General features: G+C 38.8%; 1 protein-coding gene across 1 annotated transcript in view; it reads right to left on the bottom strand.

Annotated features, from left to right (window-relative positions):
* The window catches only part of LOC126418594 (carboxypeptidase D-like), a 261,509-nt gene that overhangs the window by 174,541 nt on the left and 62,614 nt on the right, over positions 1 to 24,354 (bottom strand). Inside the window, exon 5 of the mRNA XM_050085427.1 lies at positions 15,086 to 15,328. Coding sequence (XP_049941384.1) covers positions 15,086 to 15,328 — 243 coding nt within the window. The remainder of the gene's footprint in view (positions 1 to 15,085; positions 15,329 to 24,354) is intronic.

Raw genomic sequence — 24,354 nt, 5'->3', positions numbered from 1 at the left:
AAGAAAGGTATGATAGGCAATTAAATGAGCAACAAATTTTGGCAAGCAAACATTAAGCAACATGATGAGGGACAACACGATGCTAATTGATTTTATTATTTTCCAGTTTCCTTGTCCATTTTCCTCCAGGAGGCATCACACACTTTTGCTGTGATTCATGGTCTTTCAAGTCTTCTAATGTCACCATATTGTGAAAGAAAGTTGGTCTTGTTGTATTTCGGTTAGCATTTTTGGCTAGTAACACCAAGGTGCTAGGTTCGATTCTTTTTCTGGTGGAAAAATCTGGAGCAGTTCTGCTCATCCTTGTGGGGGCACTATGAATAAATGTTGAAAACTTAAAGAGTCTGACAACTATTCTCAAACAACTGTGTCATGGAAATGCTTCGCATTCTGAATGCACAGTCTTATTTTGTGGCCGCTTCTGCTCTATGAGTACAATAAGCAAATTTCAGACTATCATGTAGAAATCCCCCCCCCCCCCCCCCATGAACCATGGACCTTGCCGTTGGTGGGGAGGCTTGCGTGCCTCAGCGATACAGATAGCCGTACCGTAGGTGCAACCACAACGGAGGGGTATCTGTTGAGAGGCCAGACAAACGTGTGGTTCCTGAAGAGGGACAGCAGCCTTTTCAGTAGTTGCAAGGGCAACAGTCTGGATGATTGACTGATCTGGCCTTGTAACAATAACCAAAACGGCCTTGCTGTGCTGGTACTGCGAACGGCTGAAAGCAAGGGGAAACTACAGCCGTAATTTTTCCCGAGGGCATGCAGCTTTACTGTATGATTACATGATGATGGCGTCCTCTTGGGTAAAATATTCCGGAGGTAAAATAGTCCCCCATTCGGATCTCCGGGCGGGGACTACTCAAGAGGATGTCGTTATCAGGAGAAAGAAAACTGGCGTTCTACGGATCGGAGCGTGGAATGTCAGATCCCTTAATCGGGCAGGTAGGTTAGAAAATTTAAAAAGGGAAATGGATAGGTTGAAGTTAGATATAGTGGGAATTAGTGAAGTTCGGTGGTAGGAGGAACAAGACTTCTGGTCAGGTGACTACAGGGTTATAAACACAAAATCAAATAGGGGTAATGCAGGAGTAGGTTTAATAATGAATAGGAAAATAGGAATGCGGGTAAGCTACTACAAACAGCATAGTGAACGCATTACTGTGGCCAAGATAGATACGAAGCCCACACCTACTACAGTGGTACAAGTTTATATGCCAACTAGCTCTGCAGATGACGAAGAAATTGAAGAAATGTATGATGAAATAAAAGAAATTATTCAGATTGTGAAGGGAGACGAAAATTTAATAGTCATGGGTGACTGGAATTCGAGTGTAGGAAAAGGGAGAGAAGGAAACATAGTAGGTGAATATGGATTGGGGGACAGAAATGAAAGAGGAAGCCGCCTTGTAGAATTTTGCACAGAGCACAACATAATCATAACTAACACTTGGTTTAAGAATCATGAAAGAAGGTTGTATACATGGAAGAACCCTGGAGATACTAAAAGGTATCAGATAGATTATATAATGGTAAGACAGAGATTTAGGAACCAGGTTTTAAATTGTAAGACATTTCCAGGGGCAGATGTGGACTCTGACCACAATCTATTGGTTATGACCTGTAGATTAAAACTGAAGAAACTGCAAAAAGGTGGGAATTTAAGGAGATGGGACCTGGATAAACTAAAAGAACCAGAGGTTGTACAGAGATTCAGGGAGAGCATAAGGGAGCAATTGACAGGAATGGGGGAAATAAATACAGTAGAAGAAGAATGGGTAGCTTTGAGGGATGAAGTAGTGAAGGCAGCAGAGGATCAAGTAGGTAAAAAGACGAGGGCTAGTAGAAATCCTTGGGTAACAGAAGAAATACTGAATTTAATTGATGAAAGGAGAAAATATAAAAATGCAGTAAGTGAAACAGGCAAAAAGGAATACAAACGTCTCAAAAATGAGATCGACAGGAAGTGCAAAATGGCTAAGCAGGTATGGCTAGAGGACAAATGTAAGGATGTAGAGGCCTATCTCACTAGGGGTAAGATAGATACCGCCTACAGGAAAATTAAAGAGACCTTTGGAGATAAAAGAACGACTTGTATGAATATCAGGAGCTCAGATGGAAACCCAGTTCTAAGCAAAGAAGGGAAAGCAGAAAGGTGGAAGGAGTATATAGAGGGTCTATACAAGGGCGATGTACTTGAGGACAATATTATGGAAATGGAAGAGGATGTAGATGAAGATGAAATGGGAGATATGATACTGCGTGAAGAGTTTGACAGAGCACTGAAAGACCTGAGTCGAAACAAGGCCCCCGGAGTAGACAATATTCCATTGGAACTACTGACGGCCGTGGGAGAGCCAGTCCTGACAAAACTCTACCATCTGGTGAGCAAGATGTATGAAACAGGCGAAATACCCTCAGACTTCAAGAAGAATATAATAATTCCAATCCCAAAGAAAGCAGGTGTTGACAGATGTGAAAATTACCGAACTATCAGCTTAATAAGTCACAGCTGCAAAATACTAACACGAATTCTTTACAGACGAATGGAAAAACTAGTAGAAGCCAACCTCGGGGAAGATCAGTTTGGATTCCGTATGGAACACGTGAGGCAATACTGACCTTACGACTTATCTTAGAAGAAAGATTAAGGAAAGGCAAACCTACGTTTCTAGCATTTGTAGACTTAGAGAAAGCTTTTGACAATGTTGACTGGAATACTCTCTTTCAAATTCTAAAGGTGGCAGGGGTAAAATACAGGGAGCGAAAGGCTATTTACAATTTGTACAGAAACCAGATGGCAGTTATAAGAGTCGAGGGACATGAAAGGGAAGCAGTGGTTGGGAAGGGAGTAAGACAGGGTTGTAGCCTCTCCCCGATGTTGTTCAATCTGTATATTGAGCAAGCAGTAAAGGAAACAAAAGAAAAATTCAGAGTAGGTATTAAAATTCATGGAGAAGAAATAAAAACTTTGAGGTTCGCCGATGACATTGTAATTCTGTCAGAGACAGCAAAGGACTTGGAAGAGCAGTTGAATGGAATGGACAGTGTCTTGAAAGGAGGATATAAGATGAACATCAACAAAAGCAAAACAAGGATAATGGAATGTAGTCTAATTAAGTCGGGTGATGCTGAGGGAATTAGATTAGGAAATGAGGCACTTAAAGTAGTAACGGAGTTTTGCTATTTGGGAAGCAAAATAACTGATGATGGTCGAAGTAGAGAGGATATAAAATGTAGGCTGGCAATGGCAAGGAAAGCGTTTCTGAAGAAGAGAAATTTGTTAACATCTAGTATTGATTTAAGTGTCAGGAAGTCATTTCTGAAAGTATTCGTATGGAGTGTAGCCATGTATGGAAGTGAAACATGGACGATAAATAGTTTGGACAAGAAGAGAATAGAAGCTTTCGAAATGTGGTGCTATAGAAGAATGCTGAAGATTAGATGGGTAGATCACATAACTAATGAGGAAGTATTGAATAGGATTGGGGAGAAGAGAAGTTTGTGGCACAACTTGACCAGAAGAAGGGATCGGTTGGTAGGACATGTTCTGAGGCATCAAGGGATCACCAATTTAGTATTGGAGGGCAGCGTGGAGGGTAAAAATCGTAGAGGGAGACCAAGAGATGAATACACTAAGCAGATTCAGAAGGATGTAGGTTGCAGTAGGTACTGGGAGATGAAAAAGCTTGCACAGGATAGAGTAGCATGGAGAGCTGCATCAAACCAGTCTCAGGACTGAAGACCACAACAACAACAACATGTAGAAATCGGCACAAAAAATAAAAAAAATACAGAAATACAAGGAAAGCCAAACTTTTGCATTAACAAATGAGCACCAACTTTCTCCTCTTGATTCCACAGACAAAATTTTGTAACAAAATGATTCGCCATACTATCTAGACTTAAATCCTATAGAACATGTCTGGAACCTTGCATAGAATATGATACATCATCATAATATGCCAAATATCTCACTCTCTAATGAGTAAAAAAAGACTAATGCTTTTGCTGCTAACAAACATATGTCTTGTGTTGCCTTGGTGTAATGCTACTTCGGCAATTTGTGTGTAAATTTCACTGCTTTTATATTCAAGCAGCTTTTCAGTTTGTCTCACAAGGTTGAGCGGACCTCTTTCCAGACCTTTCCAACACAAAAAAATTTGAAGTTGTCAGCAGGAACTGAGCCCAAACCTCAGCAATGATAGCCAAAACTGTTAACCACTAGCAGTCTATTGCTCTAACTATCGTAACATCAGTATTGTGACGTTAGAAGACTTGAAAGGATGGCTGTCATGCAAATAATGTGTGATGTACTGACAAAGGAACTGAAAATATCACAAAATTAGTAAGCACAGATTCGAAGAAAGCAACGGCATCATTATCCGTGACTGAAACAGCAAACAATGAATCAACAGTCACTGCTGTGGAAAATAATGCGGCCACTGGGGAAGGGAATTTATGAGTACTGCCAGCCAAGCCTCATGAGCAGCTAACCTGAGCAATATTGTACACATTGTTTTTCTTTTGGTTCTAAATGGCCACTTCATTCAGTGGCACTTAAAGAAATTTAGCACTTCAAAGCACCCCACTAGTAAGAATACAAGTGTACACTATTTCTACTTTTCCTCCCTGCTTCCTGGGTGTAAACATGACAGATGTGCATTCATACTTCATCTTTCTCAATGTAAGCACTTATTGCCTCACCGTTGTGTTATTCTCCGAAGATTAATATACACCTGAAACATTGTTATGCAACTGTCTCAGGTTTCCATGCTTTTCAATGGCACTCAAAATTTTGTTTTGTATGTTAGGTCATGACCAACTTTCTAAATCTGTTTTAATTAATCTCACATACTGCACTCGCAGCACGCATATGAAAGACTTTAAAGATAAGCACTATTCACAAAACTTAGTTTCATTTGCAGTTTCTCACATATTTTTCATAAAACGTAGCTGATTTTGTGTGATTAAAATTTTGTTTAGTTTACGGTACATACCAATCCATCAGCAACATACTTTTCATAATCTAAGAACTGTTACAAGTAAAATGCTTTGCTATCCCAGTTATACATAGGATTTATGCTTAATGCAAAAAAAACTTGTAATCTAATAGCTTCTTTCCTTAAGTGATTGTAACCTCATTCTCAAATTTCTCAAAGTCTGTTACTATACTCACCCATCTCACTTTTACTTCTTTACCCTGAAACAGTTCAGTAAATAGTCTGCAACCTCATTATGTCACTTACATGGCAAACAGATAACACTGTGTTGAAAAAACAGATTAAGAGATGTAAATTGGTAGCTCACTTTTTTAGCAATACAAGTCCTGCCTTATAAATTATTTTATTTCAACAGACAAAAATGCTTTGTCAAAATAATGTAAATGTGCGATCAAAAATATGAAATATGCAATTAAAAGGCACTGTATATTATGTCTTTTGCATGACAATAAGGAACTTTGTTATTACATAATTTTAATACAAATACAGACACTCTACAACAATAACAAGAAACACCACAATTTACTTTCCTGATTTTGAAAGTAAATTATAGTAATGCATGGTTTGATTTACATGTTTACCTTGACATGCAAAAACTACAATTCCAGGCCTGATGAATTATAGGAACAAAGCTTTACACTGTAGTTAACTTTTCTCTGGCAGTTCATGTAAGTTACATTTAAAATATCCTTCTTTGAAAATGTTTACAGCACATATAACTACGAAATAATCTTCTTGGCAATGTAGCTTATAAATGTGCAACAGTATTTTGGGTACTATATTTCTGTTCTACATAAGATATCATATTACTGCATCAGTTTATATATTACATTAAGAGCATTACATTTACTTCACAACTATATTTAAAACTACACACACTATTGTTTCATAAATGAATCACAACTGCAGAATATGTTGCTTTAAATAAACTAACAACAGTATAACACAGTTCTGACATCATTAATGTTTGGTACTTACACACAGTTCACCAATTTCATAGTTACACCATGTTACAAAATGAAAAATGGTAATCTGGTAAAGAGAAATCCTAAACACAGGTGGAAACTCTTATAAATTTCTTTTATTTCTGTCTATGATCACAAAATTATTAAATCCTCAGACTATTAGTTTCAGTCAGCAATGACACCTTCAGATCTGCAGCAAAACATGGGAAAAACCATATACAATAAATGGACTGTCAACACCTCAAAACATTAAAATAGCAGATAATGAAAAGTATTACTGACAAACATGTAGAAAACATGCACTTAAAATATGACAAGAAATACCTATATTAAAACATGTCCTAATATAATGAACCCATAGTGGCATCATCAAAAGATACACACAAAATCAGCATAGCATCCTTCCACATATTTAAAATATGATATACACCAGAGCACAGTGGCACAGTGTCAGCGGAATAATCTTGTTAACAGCACCACTGTTCATGACACAATGCAATACAGTAGCAACAAAATGTTTATGCCATAAGCTTGTTATATGTCATACTGCATGCCTACATATATTCATCAATTATATAACTGTACAAATGCAATAGAACGAAGAATGCAATAGGTAATGTCTACAGTGGGCTTACCTGGTGTGTAAGTTATTACAGTGATAAAATGAAATAAGTCAAAAACACAGCTAAAGTTATTTAAACTGTTAAAAGGAAATGGTTAAGTGCTGATTTGTAATTCTGGGATCTCTTGTAGCTAACAGAATAATATAAAAATGATAAAATAAGTGGGGAAAGAAGCCAAATGGATGAAACAATGCTATGCTGATTTTGTTTGTATCTTCTAACAATGCCACTATGGCTTCTTTATATTAGGACATATTTTAAAATAGGTATGCCTTGTCATATTTTAGGCACATGTTTTCCACATCTATGTTAGAAAAACTCTTCATTATGGCCTATTTTATTGTTTTAAGATATCACTTGCTGGATATTACTGTCCTGTTTGCAACCATGTCACAGCTTGCAAAAAAAACTGTTATGGAATTTTCAATGAATTTTTTATATTAAGTACTATGATGACATATGTCCAGTATGTCACAACTGTTCTCTTCCAACAAGTTGCTATCTTTAATCAATACTGATTGCAGTATATGTAAAATATTATATTTATACGAGAAAACGATTTTATCAGAGCAACAAATGCACAATTATTTTTTGACACACACAAAAAGTGTACAATCTCTATTCTCCCTTTATAGGGTGCTTGCACTCAGCATGCAAGACAATAATAATCAGTAAAGTGAGGAAAATGGAATATTTGCACTGCGCATACACACACACACACACACACACACACACACACACACACACACAACTGTTACGCGTTTAAATTTCGTTAATAGTACAAAATATATAACCATTCAAGACACATTATTGCAGAGTTGGCGATACTGCTAGTAAAGACAATTTTAGCAATTCCCTTCATGCATCACAAGTATAAAACTTATAACTGCAGTACATTTGTAATGACTCATGAATAGATGCAAGGGAAGAATAGGCTGCAACGTGCAAAAGACATGCATTTCACAATTGTTATGGGCTAATTTTTTAACTTACAAGTAATTTTTTTTTTTTTTATTTCCATGCTTATATGGGAAATTCCTGGCAGTTAAACACAGTTTTTACAAACAGCTCATCACATAATATTCCTTTTAATAACACAGTACACCAGTTACTGTGCATGCAAACACTAAACAGCACACACAAAAGGTGGTGCAGACAAAAGACCACATTACTCAATATGGATTTCAGGTAAGTCAGTCATAAAATTAAAATGAGAAAGAGAAAATTACACTGAGGTGACAAAAGTCATGAGATAGCTTATATATACTCAACAGCAATTAACAGATGCTGAACGCAGAATGGTAGTCGGAGCTAGATGCATGGGACATTCCAATTCAGACTCTCACAGACTCAAGAATGTGCTGAGAATACCAATTTTAAGACATTGCTTCTCACCACATACAATGCAGTTGCCAACGGCCTTCACTTAATGACCGAGAGCAGTTGTGTTTGCTTACAGTTATCAGTGCTAACAGAAAAGTAACAATATGTGAAATAATTGCAGGAATCTGAAATGTACGATGAACACAGCCATTAGGACAGAGCGGCAAAATTTGATGTTAATGAATTATGACAGCAGAGCAACGCGAGTGCTTTTGCTTTGCCTATAGCTTGTAACAATATTGGTTGGACTGTCAATGACTGGAAAACCAACACCTGGTCAGATGCATCTCAATTTAAATTGATAAGAGCTGATGGTAGGGTTCGAGTTTGGTGCAGACCTCATGAAGTCATGGAGCCAAGGTGTCAACAAGACACTTTGCAAGCTGATGGAAGCCCCATAATGATGATGCACGTGTTTACACGGAATGGACTAGGTCCTCTGGTCCAACTGAGCTAATCACTGACTAGAAATGGTTATGTTGGGCCACTTGGAGACCACTTGCAGCCATTCATGGACTTTATGTTCCCAAACAATGAAGGAATTTTTATGGATGACAATGCACCATGTCACTGGGCCACAACTGTTCACAACTGGTTCAAAGAACATTCCAGATAATTCACACAAATGATATGGTTACTCAGATCGTCCAACATTAATCCCATCGAACATTTATGGGACATGATTGAAAGGTCAGTTCATGCACAAAATCCTGCACCAGCAAGACTTTCGCTATTATGGACAGCTATAGGGGCAGTGTGACTCAATATTTTGACAGGGGACTTCCAGTGACTTTTGAGTCTGTGCCACGTCGAGTTGCAGTACTACATTGGGCAAAATGAGGTCTGACACAATACTGGGGGGTGCCCCATGAGTTTTGTCACCTCAGTGGATATGGTGACCTTATTAACCAGCATTTTTATTTGTCCTTTTTCTAAGAATAGTATATGCCGTGGATGATACCACGCTTAAGATTTGTACTATAAAGTATGCCAAACAGGATTTGTTTCTGACTGAGACACTAATATTTTTACCCATTTAATGTATACGACAATAAAATAGCCTAATGTAAAATAATGCCTCTATCATTAGTGTTATTTCAGTTCTTGGACATTTTTCTCAAAAAGCAAACTGAACATCAGCCATTATTTTGTACTCATAAATCACTCAAAGTAAACACACCCCAGTTTTTACAAATTTGTGCCCTTCAGTCATTATTTAGCAATACTCCCACCCCCTCTCGATAAAAATCAATATGGCAAATATGTGTCACACAAAAATTTCATATACGCCTTATAGCCTACTCAATATTATTACTCCAAAAATATAGCTTCATAAAAAGGAAGAATCTGGACAGGTAGTCTTAAAGTCAGTGGCAGCTGCACATACATCTTTCTTAATGAGCAAAGCATCTAAGCAGTTGATAGGATGGTTAGTATTTCACGATGCTTGCAAGTAGTCAGCTGCAGCTGCGAATGCCAATGATAGGCCCACAAGCACCGCCAAAGCACCCATACTCATTCCACTCGAGGCAACATCTGCAATTCATCATATTGAGCTAAGTGTCATGACTGTGCCTCTATTACACTACTGAAGATAAAAAGAAGTAATAAAGTGCTATAAATATCCCTCACATTTAAGACTTAAAAAATCTATAGCAAAATAACACACAACGGTTTCTGGAAAAAAATTGACATTAACACTTGTACTTAATATTACTATCATCTCTTACAATACCATTCACTTGTCTCTCATCAGGCAGAACTTTTAAGCCAAAAGATACTGCAAAGGATGTGCTACTGAGATTCATGGTGACAATTTATGGTAAACATTTATAATGATAACAACAAAAGCTGAGCCTTGTTGCTGCAGCAACTTAGTTTGGGTTCCTGCTTCACTTTTCATTTTTAGCTTTGGTATCACAATGCCATCATCCCTCTACATGTGAGTGGTCATTTTGTGGGGAAAAAAGGCATTTGATTCCCAGTACTGAAAGAGTTTTGTTCTTGGTAGAAGGACTGAAACATGATGCATTCAGCCCTCTAAGGCCAAGCAAAGGCTATGCAAATGGAAAATAGCTGAACCAAGGTTGGAAAGCTGATGATGAGTTGGAGAGCAGTGTGTTGACCACATGCCCTCCATATGGCACCTTACAATGCTGTTGGCAGATAATATGGTGCCTGGTCAGCAAAAAGTAACCTTTAGGGCTTATTATGGAGTTAAAGTTTTTCAAGTGTTGTCTTCAAGGATTTGAAATGTTGTTTCCTGGTTCTAGCTGAGCCTTTTTTACCTAGTATTTTGTCTTCAAAACATTTATGATCCATAAGTTATGTATCATTATGTGACCAAGAAGTTTAATCTTCCTAGTTTCTATTTCCTTGAGGTGTTGCTCTTTTTCATTAGTTCTTATATAAGCTGATTCTCCTACCAAACCACATTGAGACTAGCTCTCAGACAGGTACTTACAGGCAGTGCAGGGTAATTAATCTCAGAAGCAAAGAAGGGAAATTAAATAATAGAATATCTCAGGGGTCAGTATTATCTCCTGTACTTCAAAACCTTTATATTTATGATATACTCAAAACCAGCACAATGAAGTTCAGATATGCAGTTCAGTACAATGAGTTCAGAAGTGCAGAATGCACTCTAATTGACAGCAAAAAAAAAAACCTTAAATATTTCACCAAAGTCAGCAGTTTCCACACAAACAACAATGCAGAAAGTTATAAACTGGAGGTCCACATTAATAACACCGTGCTTCCATTCCAGAGTCACCCAAATTATCTTGGAATGACTCTTGATAGCACACTGTCTTTCAGGAAGCATCTAGAAGAAACTTTTAGGAAGTTAAGAACACAAAACACCCTTATCCAGAAACTCTGTAGTACTAGCTGGGGGGCAACAGTACGTACACTTCGAACTTTGGTGCTCAGTTTAATGTTATCTATGGCTGAATATCGTTCTCTGGTACGGCTGAACATTCCTCAAAATGATTCAAATGGCTCTAAGCACTATGGAACTTAACATCTGAGGCCAGCAGTCCCCTAGACTTAGAACTACGTAAACCTAACCAACCTAAGGACCTCACACACATCCATGCCCGAAGCAGGATTCGAACCTGCGACTGTAGCAGCCTCGTGTTTCTGGAGTGAAGTGCCTAGAGCCGCTCAGCCACAGTGGCCGGTGAACATTCCTCACGTAAATAAAATAGACGCTCAGCTCAATACAATCATGGGAATTATTTCTGGCTGTATAAGAACTACTCCCTTGCGCTGGCTTCCAACACTCAGCTACATAGCTCCTCCTCTGTTAAGAAGACAAGAAGCAAAATAAAGAATAAACTTCAACTTCCCCCCATCCATGAAGATATTCCTAATTTGAGAACAAACTGACTTCAGTCCAGAAACACGCCTCTGCAACTGGCCCAGCAGCTTGCTGATAGCAATTCACCACTGGCATGAGATCTGGACTACAAATACACCACCTGAAGTGTGATATCTTATTGACCCTCTACAGAGATTCAAGGGTTTTGAACTCCCACAGCATCAGAGGAAGAATATAAATCACATCCAAAAAGCACACGGAGTGTGTAGACAACCTGCACAAACGGGGTAAGTAGCCCACCCCAAGCTGTGACTATGGAACACCAAACGAGACCATCCAGCACATTGTCAAGGAGCGTGATGATGACGTTTGGTTTGTGGGATGCTCAACTGCATGGTCATCAGCGCCCGTACAAAGTCCCAATTTTTCACAGTCCAATCTAGCCACTGTCATGAATGATGAGGATGACGATGAAATGGTGAGGACAACACAAACACCAAGTCCCCGGGCAGAGAAACTCCTCAACCCAGCTGGGAAACGAACCCAGGACTCCATGATCCAGAGGTAGCAATGCTAGCCACTAGACCATGAGCTGCGAACCTCGAGGACCATAAACTGAGAGACTACCTTGTTGACCCGAATGACTTTTTTCATGGCCACAGCATCAAGCCATGACTAAGGAAACTGGACATTAGAATATAAAAGTTTTAAATGTTACCTGTATTTGTAACTCTTTACGTATTTTTTGTGTGTTCTTGACGGTATTTCATGTGTAGTACTGAACACTACATAAATAAATAAACTTAATTTATGACTCCTAATGCCGTTTCTATCTTGGCTTCAAGATTTCTGCTGCTTATAGCTCCAATTCATCTTTCTTTTTACTCACTGTGCAGCTCTCATTTTCATAGACCAGAGTGCTCGGGACAAAAAATTTAGCAAATCCCGTTCCTATATTGATACACGCATATTAGCTTATTAAGAGAATTCTCTTGTACTGGAATATCAGTTTAGCAAAAAATTATCTGTTTCCTGCAGAGATGAAGAGGACTGCACAGGAGAGTAGTGTGGGGAGCTGCATCAAACCAATCTTCAGAATAAAGATGATAACGACAACATCGACCATCTACTTTCTAATGGAATGCACCTACTACTATAAGAACCTGTGCTTCCTAAATAGTAAAACTTCCTCCACTTTAATAATAATAATAATAATAATAATAAATGTTTCTGAAGCACACAGCATGCATTCTTCCCTGTAATTATGTCATAAACCTGCTGGCCAGTTTAGAAGCAGTTCATTCTCCAGTGGCAAATAGTGTCCCTACTAACATGAACTGAAGAAGGCACATGCCATACACAGTTCAGTGCATTAAACCACACTCATAACTCTGGTGTACTGAAAAGTGGTGTCTACTGTGCATGTTTGCAGATGAAGAAAGGAACAGCTTCTAAGTTTGCAGGCAGTTGCTTGACAACAAAACACCTAAGAATGCATATTGGAGGTTACAGTCATATATGTCATATATATTTTATTCATACTTTTACTATTATTTTGCCAAGTCTTAAGTGAGTTTGATATAGTGTCACTAACAGATCCAGTTGCTCAGTATTAAGAATAAGTTTGAAATTTTATGTGGAAATGTTCACAAAGAATGATTTGGTGAGAACATGTAACACTAAATCTAGCTTCTGTGGTGTAAATTTTATAGCAATCTACACATTTACAACAAAAATTCGTAGGGGGCAATGTCCCAGCAAAAGCAGTTTAAGCTTTATAAGAAATTTTGTAACATTAAAAGTGGAAGATGTATATTCAAAACTGGTGGACAAAATGAATTAGAATGACATGGGTAAGTAAGTTTAAAATTGTGAATACTTTGAAACAAGCCCTTTGTAGAGGAGGTGGTTTGCTTTTGTGAAGTATACAATTCAGATTGAATGATAATCTGAAAAGTCATGCCTGCAAGTGGTACACCTCAGAAAATTCTTCTCGTTTGTTTGGAAGCTGTCATTTTAGTGAAATATCAATGTATGATGCAATTTACTGTCCAAAAACTTGGTTGGTTGACTAGCTAATAACCTGTTTTCTCTATATTGATATGACATGGATGATGAATATACCTGCTAAATAAAGCATGTTTATATTTGTATGATACGGAGTGCTTATCTACAACAAGACGGCACTCCATTAGTCTACAATTGAGACATAAGAATATGTCAGAATGAATTTATAAATTATTGATAAGTCAATGAAATACTGCTGAGTTCCCACCTTTATCCTCAGACTTAAAAGCTGTCAAATTTTCCCTATGGCTACATTTAATGGACATTGCTTACCAGATGAGATAGCTAAGTTGTGTGCAGTGCATGCAAGTATTAAGTGTCATGTGCAGCTATTATACAAGATTCATACACAAAAAGTTTGTGCAGACAAAGGAAGGGAAAGGAAAGATTAAGGTTTAAAGTCCTGACAATGAGGAGATCATTAGCGAGGGCTCGCAAGCGCAGATTGGATAATGATAAGGAAGGAAACTGGTCATGGCCTTTCAATAGAACCATCCAGACATTCGTCTTATGTGATTTACAGGAACTATGGAAAATCTAAGCCTGGTTGGCCAGATGGGGATTTCAGCCACCATGGTCCCAAATCTGAGTCTAGTGAAACTACGGCGCCATTTTGCTTGCTGTTTGTGCAAAGAGTGATACTACTTAGGATTTATGCTGATTCCATAATACAAAGCTATCTTTCACATATATCCTGGTTGTCATCAATACAAAGTAGCTGTCATTTGAGAGCAATACTCATATTGTTAAAGAGTATATACAATATCCACCTGCAACTTGTCTGTAAACTAAGAGAGAAGTTTGTAATGTCAGTAAATGTAAGTTCTATGTGGTTGAATAATGCAAGATACAACAGTAGGACATAACAACAAGAGAAATCACTGCCACTAAGAACAAAATCATACGTTGGTGGAACTCTACACAGTGACCAATTACCATGTTAAAAAAACACCCATGAAAAAAATTGTAAAACATGAAGTTCAGAGAGTATACAGTCAATAAGAAACTAAATCTAAAATCAGAAATGAACTGTTAAAAATTAAAGCTCAAATGAAGTTAAAGGTAATCCTCATATTAACAGCAACTAAAATGATTAGAATCACAGTCACCACCACCACCACCACAATAAACTGTTTTAATCACAAGCTCTCAAATCAAGTATTTTTCTTTGTCTTTTAGTTTTTAATCAAAACAGCCTAAAATATTCCCTTGGTTTTTTTTTTGTTTATGTACTCTTCAAACAGATGTCATAAAATAATTTCCTTTCACTGTATAATTTTCTAAAACAGCTTGCTCTGTCACAGATTTATTGGCTGTTACACACATTTTCTCCTAACGGTTTAACAAATCATGTCCTTCAATAAAATGACACAGACAAGCCCAAATTTCATATTTAAACATCTAATGAAACCCATCTTCACAAATAGTTTCACATATCTCTCAATCTCTTATCATAAGCATAAGATCTAGTGATGGAAGTGAATTTTTCAAAGTGAAAGACTACAGAAGAAAACAGAAAAATCAAATTCTGGCAAATAGTTTGGCTGAGATTAAAATTTTCCAGAACAATGAATAAGGTTATTAGAAACAAAATGCAATACAATGGAATGGAGAACATTAGTGTTCAATCCTATGGTAGATATACGCAAATGCAACAGACACTTCGTAAATAACAAATACCTGTATCACTTCAAATATAATGGTTATAACTTCACTTACCAGAAGCATTACGAGGTAAACGCTGCAGGGTGAAGTTCATGATTACTGTTCCATTCTCCGGAACAACTACACTCTGCCTTTGAGATGAAGTGTAGCCCGGGGATGATACATTTACAGTATATGTGCCAGGTAACAGTAACCGCCAGAACTCACCATGTTTACTTGTCACTATGTCATGCGCTATACCTTCTACTGAAACTCGTGCAGCCTCAATGGGATCACCATGGTCATTCAAAACAAGTCCTGTAACAATAATAGGATCAATAAAAATAAAATAAAGGCCTTAGGCATCAGTATTAGATTTACCATGATGGCTGGCAATTGAAACTTTGAAATAAGTACTTCATTTGATATTCTGGTTAATATTAAAATACCACTTCATTCTATATTATGTAAACTGTGTTTCTGTATCTAATAGTTTTTCTGTTAATAGAGAACTAACACCATCTGTTATCTTCGGAGGTTGATTATAATAAATGATATCAAAAGAATAAAACTAAATTTAGAATGGGGAAACATTAAATATGGTGATCTGCAATGCTGAGTTCTTACCACACTCCTGTTCTAGATACATATAAATGAGTTACAAGACACAAAGGGGACATGTCAAAAGCTGTTATGTTTGTGGATGACACAAGTGAAGGAAACACATCCATGACAGACACAAATACAGAATAGTATACCATAATTACAACTTGTTCTCTGCAAACAGCTTACCCTCAACCTCACAAAAACTCATACTATGCAACTTAAGACAAATAACAATAAATTACAGGCACCAAAGAGCAATGTAAATGAAACACAACCTGTGAAATTTTTATGGATTAAGCTCAAATCTATCTACTTTGCACTTAGAAACCTCTTTCAGTGTGCTGAATTGCAGACAGGATTGCTAGCATAGAAGCATACCCTACTAAGTCATGTCCTATGGCATAATCTGGAGCAATGCAGCAAAGGACAAAAAAGTATTTATTCTACTTCAGCGTGTAATTTGGTCAGTGTGTATATTTTATATCCTAACACATTGTAGAAGCCCCTACATGAATCTAGAGATTCTTACACTGACACACTGACGTGTTTACTGCCTAATGGTACTCGTGGTTAGTAACGTGAGTGAATGTAGAATGAACTGTCAACTTCACAACAACATTATTAGCAGTAAAAATAATTTCCAAATACAGTACACACCACAGTCTAGGATTCAGAAAGAAATTTTATATACTGGTGCTAAAGAATTTAACAGGTTGCTGGCAGACATCAGTCAAGAAATTCAAAATTCCCACACATTCCAAACAAGCATTAGTCATGCCTACTACAATTGAATAATCTAGGATGTAAATTCCAGTTAACACTAGTGTTCAAATTACACAGGCTATAACTTTGCTGGTGTATAAACAGCTGATACCATTTTGTGTACTGTTAAACAAACACTAAATTTGACATATTAGATAAAAATAACAGCTAATTAGTATAATTAAAAGAGCAGTAGCTTGTGTTTTTCTTTTTTATTTCTGCTTTTCATATTGGAAATAGTCCAATTTTTTTTCTTGGGAGGGGAGTGGGGGTTGAGTGAGTGCAAAATGCATTTTAGGCAAACTGTAAATAGAATAGTGAACCTCACATTGCCTGAATCATTGGAGAATGGAGGAAACAAACTGAACTTCTTATGAAACTTCCTGGCAGATTAAAACTGTGTGCCCGACCGAGACTCGAACTCGGGATCTTTGCCTTTCGTGGGCAAGTACTCTACCATCTGAGCTACCGAAGCACGACTCTCACCTGGTCCTCACAGCTTTACTTCTGCCAGTATCTCGTCTCCTACCTTCCAAACTTTACAGAAGCTCTCCTGCGAACCTAGCAGAACTAGCACTCCTGAAAGAAAGAATACTGCGGAGACATGGCTTAGCCACAGCCTGGGGGACATTTCCAGAATGAGATTTTCACTCTGCAGCAGAGTGTGCACTGATATGAAACTTCCTGGCAGATTACCGTATTTACTTCGAATCTAAGCAGCACTTCTTTTCCGGTTTTTGTAATCCAAAAAACCGCCTGCGGCTTAGAATCGAGTGCAAAACAAGCGGAAGTTCTGAAAAATGTTGCTAGGTGCCACCACAACTAACTTCTGCCATCGAATATATGTAGCGCTACACAGGCATGCTTTGTAGGCACAAAGATAAATACTGGCGCCAAAACCTCTGCGTCAGTAAAAAAAAAAAAAAAAATGTAGGCACAAAGATAAATACTGGCGCAAAAACCTCTGCGTCAGTTAAAAAAAAAAAAAAAAAAAAAAAAAAAACCCACGGGTGGAAGACGAGCTTTTTTTTTTTTCTGCGCCCCGAGTTTCGACCACTGCATTTTCGTACATTATCCAACGAAGTAAATACAAATTCCGTATTTTTCATCTTCGAATGTAGCGGAATTTCAATGTACTACGAAAATCCGACTGGCGAGACTGTTTGGGATGTTTGTCAATATGGCCAACTCTATGTTCTGAATTTTTTCCTACCTGTGAGAAGAGATGGTTGCTAATAGGAACCTGATGAAATGTGAATCACATGCAGTATTCTCTTTACCATAAGAATAATACGAATATAAACATTTTTTTCATGTATTCTTTCGTGTTTGCTGCTATCTCATTTAAATCCTGTCAGCCTAATAAACTACGAAACTAGAGTGAGACAACAGCAAACGCGGAAGAATATACGTATCGTGTCATGTTTATAATCGTATTATTCTTATGCCTAATAGTGATACAGTCAGAAACGAAGTACGGCAACTGACTAGATTTTTAAATCTAAGATGATGACTAATTTCTGTGCAGAATTTGATGTACTAAAGAAGCGGCCGCAAAGATTTTCAAACGGAGAAAAATTTTCGCCTAACTCTCATTCAGACCATGTTCTATCATACGTAGTCTATTATTTGGTTCTTGTTGATCATTATCAAAGAAAGCAGCAGTGTAAGTAACAGCAAATAGCAGTCTCTTGTCATTGTTTCGCTAGTGAGAAGATTCCTCTCACTTTTTTTTTTCTTTTTTAATTGTAAGCGGCGGCAGCGCGCACAAATGCAAGCCATGCCGCGAACGGCAACAGGCTGTAAACACTCACTATTAGAATGCGACAAACAATGCATGACACAGTACAGCAATGCATTTTCAGCTTAGAGTGACGTAAACACCTATAACAAAGAAGACAGCACTTATCAGATCAAAACAAGATAAGCAATTGATTCAAACCAGACGAAGCACATGAAAGAGGAAGGGTACCCGTATAAATACGGACGAAGCACCTGACGCATAGCAATGGCTGCCTGGTAAAGCTTAACTGCTAAGCTTACGACTCGAACCAAACTACTGTAGCTGTATCGTCATTCATTCGACCTAAATTGTGTCTCATATTACAATAGACCACCTTTGTTTCGATTTGGAGGTGCGGCCTAAAACTTTTCTCTCCCCTTGAATTTCGAGTCTCAAATTTCAGGTGCGGCTTAGATTCAGGAATTTTTTTTTCCTTTATTTCGAGTCTCATCTTTCAGGTGCGGCTTAGATTCGAGTGTGGTTTAGATTCGAATAAGTACGGTAAAACTGTGTGCCCAACCGAAACTCGAACTCGGGACCTTTGCCTTTCGCGGGCAAGTGCTCTACCATCTGAGCTACCGAAGCACGCTGTGAGGACCGGGTGTGAGTCGTGCTTCGGTAGCTCAGATGGTAGAGCACTTGCCCGCGAAAGGCGAAGGTCCTGAGTTCGAGTCTCGGTCGAGCACACAGTTTTAATCTGCCACGAAGTTTCACATCAGCGCACACTCCACTGCAGAGTGAAAATCTCATTCTGAACTTCTTAATTTTAAATAGGGACATGGAAAAAAATTTGTGCCTTTGTATAGAACCATCACATTTGAAAATTGTTTGCCTAAACAGACCTTTCTTTGTATTTGCATTGTTTCAGATGCATCACCAAAAAAAGATATGCTACTCAACATAAGTGAGTGGGAACTGTTGATACTAGATAGCATTACTTGCATTTTCACTCCTGATAATGCTAGTACTCGCATTTAAGAGGAAGGTTTTTGGTGGTACATTGTTGGATGTGTCCTATGGGTGGGTCTTCAGTTTTTAAGTTATTCATTCATTCAGGAAACACATGTTCCAATGATGAGGCATCTGATATGTTTATGATACTTGGAGAACATTGTCAGAATTCCAGAATGAGATTTTCACTCTCCAGTGGAGTGTGCGGTGATATGAAACCTCTTGGCAGATTAAAACTGTGTGCCAGACTGAGACTCGAACTGGGGACCTTTGCCTTTCGCACGTAAGTGCTCTACCATCTGAGCTACCCAAGCATGACTCATATCCCATCCTCACAGCTTTAGTTCCACCAGTACCTTATCTCCTAGCTTCCAAATTCACAAAAGCTCTTCTACAAGCCTTGCAGAACTAGCGCTCACGGAAGAAAGGATATTGTGGAAACATGGCTTAGCCACAGCCTGGGGGATGTTTCCAGAATAAGATTTTCACTCTGCAGAGGAGCGTGTGCTGATATGCAACTTCCTGGCAGATTAAAGGTCCCAAGTTCGAGTCTCAGTCCGCACAAAGTTTTAATCTGCCAGGAAGTTTCATATCAGCAGCTCCAGTTTTGTTGGAAGATCACAGCATCCCAAAATCATACAAGAATAAGAAAAACTCTACTAGTCCCTCCAAATAAGTCTTGAACCCATTTAGGTTTCACCAAAGTTTAGGTATCAATTTATTAGTGATGACTCTCAATCTCTTCCACTACTTCTTTATGCTTGCTTGAAGAGTTTGGGATGGTTAAGTGGTTTCTGCAGACAGATCTGCAGTTCCTCATTTTTTGTATGCAGACTCTTCTCACAACAAAAACGATGTATGATTTTATGGATATCCTCTTTATGTTTCTTTTTCAATGGTGACATCAATAGTGTTTGCTGCTTGTGATCTTTGGTGACTTCATTAGTTGGATAATAGAGTTCATGGTATCCTTTATTCTATGTTTGTATCAGTTTGGCTTTGAGCAAGTACAGCTTAACAGAAGTACTTCTAAGTACATATGTTTGTGCTGGGATTACCTGCGTGTGTCTTAGTGGACATGCAAACTGCTGGTATTTTCTTACTAAGTTGCTTTTAGTTAATTTGTCTCAATAACATTTTTTTAGGTTTAACTTCGGATTTTTTTTTAAATTTCCATACCTTCTTATACTCCACATGCACACTGTCACTGTGCTATCTAACAGCTTGTTTACCATTGTCTGTACATAGTAATAATTCAGTTTTTACACTACACAATTGGTCATTCCTAGACCATACACGAGCACTGTGACACCTGCAAACAAACTGACATCTAGTGTTCACTGTCATCAATCATCCTCCATACAGTCCCAACTTGGCCCCATCTGATTTTCATCTGTTTCCACAACTTAAAGAACACTTTTGAGGACTTCACTTTGATAGTGATGAAGCAGTGCAAGCAAGGGCGAGGTTGTGGTCATCAACAAATCCAAACATTCTACGGTGATGGAAGCAACAAACTACTCTCTCATTGAGAAAAATGTGTTCGCCAACATGGTGGCTGTGTTGGGAAATCAATACGTGGACATGAAGAATAAAGATGTAGACTGTTATATAATATTTGTTTTATTTAGAAAGCTTTAAGAGTTTTCACATAAAAAAGTCAGAAGCACTACTTTTCAGCACACCCTCGTACAAGGGTGTTTCAACAAGAATATAACATTGGAAAATCCAGGATGGAATGTAACAATACGAGAGAAGGAAAGTTGCTATTCACCCTATAGCGGAGATGCTGAGCTGCGATAGGCACAATAAAAAGATTCACACAATCATAGCTTTTGGCCATTAAGGCCGTTGTCAGCAGTAGAAAAAACACACACGCACAACTTGCACACACATCGGCAGTCTCAGAGAGCTGAAACTACACTGTGAGCAGCAGCACCAGTGCATGATGGGAGAGGCGACTGGGTGGGGGTAAGGAGGAGGCTGGGGTGGGGAGGGGGACGGATAGTGTGGTGGGAGTGGCAGACAGTGAAGTGTTGCAGTTTGGATGGAGGGTAGGAGAGAAGGTGTGGAGGGGGGGAAGGGGTAAGTAGCGGAAAGGAGAGAAATAAAAATAAAAGAAATTAAAAGACTGGGTGTGGTGGTGAAATGATGGCTGTGTAGAGCTGGAATGGGAACAGGGAGGGGGCTGGATGGGTGTGGACGGTGGCTAACGAAGACTGAGGCCAGGAGGGTTACGGGAACATAGGATGTATCTGCAGGGAAAGTTCCCACCTGTGCAATTCTGAAAAGCTGGTGGTTGGTGGGAAGGATCCATATGGCACAGGCTGTGAAGCAGTCATTGAGATGAGGGGTATCATGTTTGGCAGCATGTTCAGCTACAGGGTGGTCCACTTGTTTTTTAGCCACAGTTTGTCGGTGGCCGTTCACGCGGACAGACAGCTTGTTGGTTGTCATGGCTACATAGAATGCAGCATAGTGGTTGCAGCTTAGCTTGTAGATCACATGACTGGCTTCACAGGTAGCCCTGCCTTTGATGTGATAGGTAATGTTAGTGACCGGACTGGAGTAGGTGGTGGTAGGAGGATGTATGGGACAGGTCTTGCATCTAGGTCTATTACAGGGGTATGAGCCATGAGGTAAGGGATTGGATGCAGGGGTTGTGTAAGGATGGACGAGTATATTGTGTAGGTTCAGTGGACGGCGGAATACCATGGTAGGAGGGGTGGGAAGGATAGTGGGTAGGACATTTCTCATTTCAGGGCCTGACAAGAGGTAATCAAAACCCTGGCGGAGAATGTAATTCAGATGCTTCAATCCCAGATGGTACTGAGTTACGAGGGGAATGCTCCTCTGTGGCCAGACTGTGGGACTTTGGGAGGTATAAAACATGGGACACACATTTACGAATCTCTCAATTTAGATTACAGGTGATCACTATGCCCCCATCAGAAGCACGAACAATATCATATTCATACTTAAATTCCTCCCATAGTCAGGTAAACACGACCATCATCACTGATGTTATGGCAGTAGAGATCCTGTTCTTCAACTTTTCTAGGTTCTGTGGTAGTGTTTGTTCATAAATGTTACCCTTAATGAAACCTCATAGGAAGAAGTCACAGGGCGTCAAATTAAGGGACTGTGGAAGCCAGCTGAGAATTGCTGAGTTGCCGGCTTTTTGATGACCGATCCAACACCTTGGCACAGTTTCATTCTGATTCATGCACTTGGCAACTCCTGTGAAGGGGAGCCCCATCTTGTTGAAAAATGAAGTTGTCCTCATTCAGCCTCAGAAATAACCAGTGTTGTAACATAGCAAGATACTGCTGACCATTAACCATGTTTCCATCAAAAAAGAATGGGCTGTAAATAGATGAGTGGGATATCGCCCAAAACATATTGACTTTGAGTGAGTCTCGTACATGTTCAGTGTGTGTATGTGGGTTCTGTAGGCCCCAAATTCGAACACTGTGTTTGTTTACTTTCCCACTAAAGTGGAAAGTTGTTTCATCACTGAACACAATTTTTTGTGTGAGAGTGTTATCAATGTCAATAGCGTTCATCTTAAAATGCCACACAATTGCATTTGTTGTCATGACACAGAGCTTTTAACAGCTGTAAATTGTACCACTTATAGCAAACCAATGTCTCAAAAAATGCCAAGTTATTGTCATAGGCAGCTGTACCTTGCAACTGGCATGACAGGTTGGTTTTGTAGGGCTACATTGCGAAGCTGTTTCAATTCATGTGACATTTTTGTTGGAAATGTGAGGGTGGTCAGGCCTCTTTCCTTTACATAGACATCCTGTGTCTACAAATTGTCGAAATCATCTATGAATGTTCCATCTATTCGGAGGATTGGTTTGGTACCTCTACCTGAAACCTCTTTTGAATCACAAAATTACATTTTGCAAACTTAAGCACACAAAATGATTTTCGCCTTGGAGTAGCCATTTTGCAACGTGTGATGATAACGAACAAACGGAAGACAACTGACATCTAATGCAACAAATGTAAACCATCCAATGCATTCATTCCTATAATAACCAACATAATACTTTGTAATACATAAATTCTTTTGAAAAATCTTGCATATTCTAGTACTAGTATCACCACCAGCAGACAATGAGACGGATGCTGGTGAGCATGGTTAACGAAGCAGAATAGTACAGAACACTGTCATGGAAGGTGAACGTAAAGTGTGGCATGGGCACAGCCACTGACTCAGATGTACACTTGTCGGCGACTACAGGCTTGTTCCAGCTGTTCGTATACTGATTTCAACTGTCATGGACCAGTCTGTCACCTCATGTCATGCTTTGTATTCCGAGTGCTAGTTTTATCTCAGACTTCACTTCTGCACAGTGACAAGACTCTCTGCTCGCTCATATACTGATCGCACTTCAAGTTTCATTCCCTCTTCCAGAGTTCAGCTCCTGGCTTGTAGATCCATAATTGGGTCATACAGTTTCATTTAATTTCAAACCCTCTATCAACCATGAGTAACTTAACTTTCGTGAACTTCATCAGTTGCTCACACAGTATTTTGATCACCACATCCATGTGACAGCAGCACAATTGCAGTTTAACCAACACCGCAAGCATCTTGGGCAGTCATACACAGCACGGACTGCTGACCTACAAGGTCTCTCATGCAAAAGTCATTTTGAATGTCCCTAATGTGCTATCTCATATGCAGACTAGCTAATTAGGAACATGATTATCTGATTAACACCTGAAGCAAAGGTCCAAACTAAGGCACTGGCCTTGTCCGACCATTCTTTAGCTGATGTCACTAAGATTGCTCAATAATATGACTTTATGGCAGTGGCAAGGGATGTACTGTATTTACTCGAATCTAAGCCGCACTTTTTTTCCGGTTTTTGTAATCCAAAAAACCGCCTGCGGCTTAGAATCGAGTGCAAAGCAAGCAGTAGTTCTGAAAAATGTTGGTAGGTGCCGCTACAACTAACTTTTGCCATCGAGTATATGTAGCGCTACACAGGCATGCTTTGTAGGCACAAAGATAAATACTGGCGGCAAAACCTCTGCGTCAGTAAATAAATTAAAAAGAAAGGTGGAAGACGAGCTTTTTTATCCGCCCCGAGTTTCGACCACTTCATTTCCATACATTATCCAAAGAAGTAATTACAAATTCCGTATTGTTCATCTTCGAATGTAGCAGCATTTCAATATACTACGAAAATCTGACTGGCAAGACTGTTTGGGATGTTTGTCA

This window comes from Schistocerca serialis, chromosome 9, assembly GCF_023864345.2.
Source record: "Schistocerca serialis cubense isolate TAMUIC-IGC-003099 chromosome 9, iqSchSeri2.2, whole genome shotgun sequence".
Taxonomy (NCBI): Eukaryota; Metazoa; Arthropoda; class Insecta; order Orthoptera; family Acrididae; genus Schistocerca; species Schistocerca serialis.
This window is presented reverse-complemented; position numbering and strand designations above follow the sequence as displayed.